The 6,818-nt window shown below is 31.6% G+C and overlaps 1 protein-coding gene across 3 annotated transcripts; it reads left to right on the forward strand.

Moving 5' to 3' along the window:
* Positions 1-1,228: 1,228 nt before the first annotated feature.
* LOC125223225 (uncharacterized) lies at positions 1,229-6,351 on the forward strand. 3 transcript variants are annotated; one of them, XM_048126384.2, is made up of 7 exons: positions 1,229-1,385; positions 1,454-1,512; positions 1,602-1,771; positions 5,088-5,158; positions 5,773-5,842; positions 5,907-6,076; positions 6,151-6,351. In XM_048126384.2, the coding sequence occupies exons 1-6, from the start codon at positions 1,304-1,306 to the stop codon at positions 6,028-6,030; spliced, it is 576 nt and encodes a 191-aa protein (XP_047982341.1). In that variant the 5' UTR covers positions 1,229-1,303; the 3' UTR covers positions 6,031-6,076; positions 6,151-6,351. The 3 variants fall into 3 exon arrangements, with proteins under 3 accessions (XP_047982341.1, XP_047982262.1, XP_047982420.1); XM_048126305.2 differs by having other exon boundaries at positions 5,907-6,351; XM_048126463.2 differs by having other exon boundaries at positions 1,608-1,771; positions 5,907-6,351.
* The last annotated feature ends 467 nt before the right edge of the window (positions 6,352-6,818 follow it).

Consider the following 6,818-nt stretch of genomic DNA (forward strand, 5'->3'; position numbering starts at 1 on the left):
TAATCAAACTCAAAACAATTACTCCCTTCGTCCAAGAAATATTGTCTAAGTTTAACTCGACATGGGTTTTAAGAAATGTGAAGAAAAGTGAGTTGAAAAAAGTTAGTAGAATGAAAGTACCACATTTATATATTAGTTTTATAATAGAATGTGAGTGTAAAGAGTTAGTGGAAAGTGAGGTCAATTTATCAAAAATATAAGAAAAGCAAAGTGGACAAATTTTCACGGACGGACCAAAATCACAAAACTGGACAACATTTCACCGACGGAGAGAGTATATCACTAGAATGCATGCCTCGTAATTACTCCATCTTTAATTCTTTCACTTATCTTTAGGTAAATTCTAGAAACTCTCAATATTTGTTATATCAGGAGATTTAATTAATTTCGTTTTTATATTAGAACTTTATTTTTTCTGAATTAATTATTTCGTGAAGGAATAAACTAATATTCATAAACATTGGATGTCGTCTTCATCTCTCATTTTCTTCTTTTTTTTCACGGTTGCTTGGGCCGTTGCAAGTGATGCTAGCCAACCATTCGCGTCCCCAAAATCCCATTCTCCGTTCTTCAATATCCATCTACTAACCTTTAACTACAGTATTCCTATTTTGTATAGTTGCAAGTAGTTCTCATAGTAATAATAAAAAATACATCAGTATAATTAACTGTTTAGCTTGCATAAACGGTCAAATAGAAGTGCGTGTAACATGGGACGATAGTAGTATTACTCCGTCCGTCCGCCATTTATAGTCTCATTTGGACTCGACATGGATTTTAAGAAATTATTTAATTTTATAAAGAAAAAATATGGAAAAATGAGTTAGTGAAATGTGTATTCCACTTTTATATATTTATTTTACGATTTAATATGAGTATAATGAATTAATTAAATAATAGATTCATCTATCTAAAATGAAAAAAATAACAAATAAAATTTTAAATTATGAACCTCTCAAAATCTCAAAATGATAAAATGAAACTTTAAATTATGCAACGAGTGAATGTAACTTTTGGTACACCATAATAGCAACATTACTATAAATGTACTATTTGTCACCGTGAGATAAATGTTGCAGACTTTCACGTGCAATTTATGTGGTGCATATCCATATCATATTCATTTATCTCAGCACACGTGTTTTTCACTTTGTTTAACGCTGGCCATTCATTGGCTGTAGACTAGCCACCACACCCACCCTAAAATATCCATTATTAATATTTGGATGTCTTCTTTTCTGGTTGTATGCATTAACAATACCTTTTCATTTTATTTCAATTTCCTTTCCGAAATTTCAAAATCATGGAGATAGATTTTCTGGGCCTGAATTCCTCCAAGTACAAATTGGAGCAAGCAAATCTCAAGAATCCATACTTAGATTCCGGTACTTTTGAATTAAATTTGTGAGAATTATATTCATTCGATGCAAATTAACATTTTATTGACTTGCAGCTAGAGGAGTTGAAACGTCTTTGTCTCTCAGTACAAGTTCTTCCTTCAATTTCTCCGATGTATGCTTTCCCAACTCAATTTTTTTTTCTTTGTGAAATGCTAAAAAATTTTATTGAGATTTTTAGACTTAGGTGCGGATGTTTTGTAGTTACAGAAGAAGAAATGGGAATTTGCAAGTAAAGAAGATGAGATGCGATCTTCTTCGTGCAGAGGCGATACAATTTGTGGGGTGGATAAATCTCACGTGACAGAACAACCTAGCCTACTTCTGGTGGCGCCGCCGGCTTTCCGCCAAGCCTCCGGCGGCCCCAATTTAAGGTACTCAACTTATCCCATTTTTTGGGAGTATAGTTTTATAGATTACAGACTTTTGTCGGTTATATCTAAAATACATCCATTTAATTATTCCCTCCGTCCCATTAAAGATGACTCATTACTTAAAGTGGAAACCCTTTATCTCTACTTTATCCTCTCTCTCTTACTTTACTCTCTCCATTTAACACATAAAATAAAGTTGCATAAAATCCCTTGCCGCCCAAGAAAGGGGTATCTTCTTTGGGACGGAGGGAATATCTCTTATTAATCGAATCGTAACTCACTATTTATTAAAACTTTTCTTTAAAATAATATCCATTTGTTATTTTCTGCTACACTATCCATGGATTTTACTTTTAAGTTTATTACTCCCTCTATTCCATAGAAATAAAGATACTCCATTCTATATATAGTTATATCAATTTAACTTATACCACTAGAGTTCATCATTAAACACTAATAATAATATAGGTTCCACTATTCACTTAATATTATTTTAACTATTTTTCTAATCTTTTAATCTTAATTTTTTAAATTATGCATTAATTCTCCTGTCCTTCTAAATGTCTCTATTTTTATGGGATGAAGGGAGTATATTAATTACTCCATCCGTCGTATAAAAATTGACTCCACTTTCTTTTTTCGTCCTAGAGATAGGCCATTTTAACTTATGGAAACTTATTTTTATTATGTTTTACTTTATTTTTTTTATCACATCTCCAATACACTGTTTTTACTATTATTTTTATTTTCAATTACTTTATCAATTACGCACTAAAGTCCGTATTATCTTCAAATGGTACAACACACTTCATCTCTGTTACTTTATTTACTCTTGTACTTTATTAACTCATCATCTATCTCTTTCTTATTTTATTTTCTCACAACTTACATACTCCATTCTATCTCCTACGTTGTTCTCAATAAATTTAACTCATCAAATGTACTTCTTCTATCCCATAATAGCAGGGACATTTTCCTTTTCTGTCTGTCCCATAAAAATAGTCAATTTTTATTTATGGAAAGTTCTCTCTAACTCGTTACCCATATATATCAATTTATTTACAACTTATACCATTAGGGTCCACCATTAAACGCTAATAATAATATTAGTCCCACTATCCAAATATTATTATTTTAACTGTCATTCTCATATCTCTTACTTTACCAATCATGCATTAATTACTGTGTTGTCCCAGATGTCCCTATTTTTATGTGATGAGGGGAGTAATTCTTAATCATTGTGTCCAAAAGAAATGTTCCAACACTAATCACTAATGAAAGGGAGAGCGTACAAAATAGAATCCTAAAATTACACAATAGCGAAAAATTACATACTTGAAGTTAGGGGTGAGCATTCGGGTTTCGGTTCGGTTTTTGCCAAAACCGAATTTAGTTCAAAATCCAAAACGAACTAAATCGAAAAACCAAAAACCGAATTTAAAAAATCGAACAAAACCGAAAAAACCAATATTTTCACAAAAATCGAAAAACCGAAAAAAATGGAGTATACATTAATATATATATATAATATTTTATTTTAAATATACTAATAGAATATAATATATAATATATAAAATTATCAGAATAAATATATATATATAATGCATATTATATAAAATATATTAAAAGAATATTATATATATATATATACTATATATGATATACTATATTAAATTAATAGAATAAATATATATAGTATTATATTTAAAATATAATTCTGTTATTCGATTTTTCAGGTTTTTTTTTCGCCCGAACCGAACCGAACCAAAAAACCAAAATTTTTGAATTTTGAAAACTGAACCGAACCAAAAATCGAAAAAACCGAACCGAATTTTAAAATTTCAGTTTGGTTCGGTTCGAATATTCGATTTTCGGTTTTTTTTCGCACTCCTACTTAAAGTCATAATCATTCGTTAACGTGACTATAGCTTGCCAATATTTGTTCGACTAAATCGTGCTAGAGTTGATCATGAGTGACATCATTGTGTGACAATACACAATACCTTTAATATTTTTGTAGTGTTTCCGGTGCACCTTGATTTTTAGTGTTGGTTTCGGTGGATAAGCTTGTGGAGTCGGTTATATAATCGTCAACCCAATTACGGACGTGTGGTCATCCGTTCTCAATAATCATTGTGTAATATAATGCACACACTCACTCCCCTGAAATATGATCGCCTCAATTTTTTTTTTATAATCGTGAAGCATGCTTAATCTAGGTTGGATGCCTTTATGCTCACACTCCTATTTCTATATGAAAAATACACTCTCTCTATGTCACACTCTAGTTGAGGCGCGCAGTGTTTTTCTAGTTTTTCCACTATAATTAAGTTATTTTTTTATTTTATTCTCTCTTCACTTATCTATGTCATTCTTTCTCTTCTCTTTATTATCTTTATACTAAACTCACTAAAGATGTTTTCTTAAATCCACTTCCATAAAAAATTCTGTCACTAAACACGTTTTCTTAAATCCCGTCTCCTAAAAGGATTTCACGAATGTCTACCACCTAGATGTCACCGGCAAGTTAGTAGTCGACGTTGTTCCGACGTTCATTGGTCGTGAATTTATAATCACAGCTCTATCATTGAAACATCGTTGAATAAGTTCGCGTGGCTCAGAAAGTTATGTCGTTTTTGGATCATGAGACACCAAAAAATGCATGACAAACGTAAAATCAGGTCAGCAAGAACTTCTAGCACAATTTTCGGATCGAAGCCTTTGGGGACGATGGTATATACCTTCCTACATGACGTTGACAATTCTTCCAATACCAGTGCATGCAGTTGATGCTTACAAGAGCCTTTCCGCAACAACTTCTCGTTCCAATTACACGTTCCTCTTGGATCGAACTTTAGGAGCCGGCAGAGGCTGTGTATATTATTCATTAGCCAATTGAATCAATGAAAGAATTAAATATATCAAATAACAAATAAAAAATTAAAGTTTAAATCTTAGTATAGTAAGATATACATCACACTCACATCAAGTACGACACATGTTACTCACACACCTATCATTATCTACATTGAAGATCTATCAGTATATTTCATGATAATCATCAATTTTTAAATTAAAAAATATGATGAATCACGAAAGAGTCGTCGTTGATTACGTTGATAATACTTGATATAATTGTTTTGTTCGATATGTCACTTATCGTTCATAAAAGTTTATTTGAAAAATTTACTTGGTCAAACAATCAAACGTCTTTAGTTATTTTATCGATAAAAGACTGAATCTCGTTTTTTTAGCGTGAATGATTACGGCTCTTTTTATGGGTGTTCTTGATTATGCAAAATATTACTTGATGCAGGAACTTGTCTCTATTAGCTGAAACTAATGGATATAATAATGGAAATGCATCCAACGGCATATCTGATGGAGGTATGTCATATTGTATTACTCCTTTCGTCTGCAACAAAAGAACCATTTTGCTATTTTGGTGTATCTTCAATTAAATGACCCATTTAGTTTTTCATTTATATTAATGGATCACACATTCGACTAAATCACTATTCTCGTATTTTATTACTCTCCCTTTCCCATAATAGATAGCACACTTGGATAAGAAGGAAAATTTTTTCAAAAAATGAAAATGTAACATCTTTTATAAGACAAACTAAAATGAGAAGTGCAACATATAAAGCTATATATAAAATGGATCTCCACTATTTTTACACGTCCATTTTCTTTTTACAAACTCAAATAATTTTTAAAATCTATGTTAAATCAAAATGAGTTTTTTAAGACGGAGAGAACAATACATATATATATATATATTATATGCACATGAAGCTGTATTCATTAGAACTTGTAGTTCATTATAGAGAATTCATATTTTTAAAACACGGATTTTGAAAATCTAATTTTATTGTTAGACTTATAATGAACTCTAGGCTATCTTATAATTATTCATTTGGCGTTTAACGTTTAAGACAAGTTCGGTATTCCTATGCACATATTTCAGTATCTGATCTCTATATTTTGAACGGAAATAGGTCATACTCCAACGGTGGCGATGGCCCGACGAGCAACCTTGGCCAGATTCTTGGAGAAGCGATTGCACAGGTATAACTCGATTAAAAATCTAAGGATCAATGAGGAAATCCACTGATTCCCTTCAATTTAACAGAATGAATCAAGCAAGGACATCTCATCTGATGGGGAAATCACTGGGTTTAACCAACTCTGAAGCGTGTGAGACGACGATTACCAGAAACAGCAACAAGAAGAGCAATGACCCGAAACGAAGATGATGATGATGATGATGATGATGATGATGATGATGATAATGAAGATCAGGTAAAAAACCTTACAAAATGTCAGCAATGATAACTACGGTATGCCAAAGAATAATCCAGCGACGCTTGCAACAGGTTATTGGACACAATGCAGAAATAATAAACCAATTATAGCTATCTACATCTTCATTCACATAGATGGTTTGCATATGGAGTAGAGTAAGTAATAGTAATACCAATTATAGCAAGGACTTGTTGAAGACCTCCAATAATTGATTACTATTTATTGTTGTATAATGTATTGTTTATATATTCATTATCATTCATATTCTTACACTTGCTACCAATAATTTGTACACATTGCACTTCTTGTTTCATCGTATGGGTTTCGAACAATCTGCCGTTGATGTTTCCTGCAAAGTATTTCAAGAGCGCGGCCCTTGTTTTGTATTAAAAAAAAAAATGAGCAGATGATAAACTCTAGACTAAAGGCCATTTGTGGTCCTAAATATATGTTGATTTTACAATTTTGGTCAAGAAACATTTTCTTTTGAATTATTGCATCCCAAATAAATAAAAATGGCTGGATTCAGTCCATTTTGGACGGAGCTGTCAAATTTTTAACGGTCAACAATAATTAAGTTAGTTTTGATTGGATTAGCAACTTTTAATTAGATTATTTAAATTATTTGAATAAAAATATTGAGAAATGAAATTGCAATGGTGGTGGTGGATCCATGCCCAAACATGGGGCTCGACATGGTCGTTCCACTTCTTCCCAGTTTTGCTTAAGCTTCGCCTTT

Source organism: Salvia hispanica, chromosome 2, assembly GCF_029641045.1.
Source record: "Salvia hispanica isolate PSC_SH4W2 chromosome 2, Shi_PSC_v1, whole genome shotgun sequence".
In the NCBI taxonomy this organism is placed as follows: Eukaryota; Viridiplantae; Streptophyta; class Magnoliopsida; order Lamiales; family Lamiaceae; genus Salvia; species Salvia hispanica.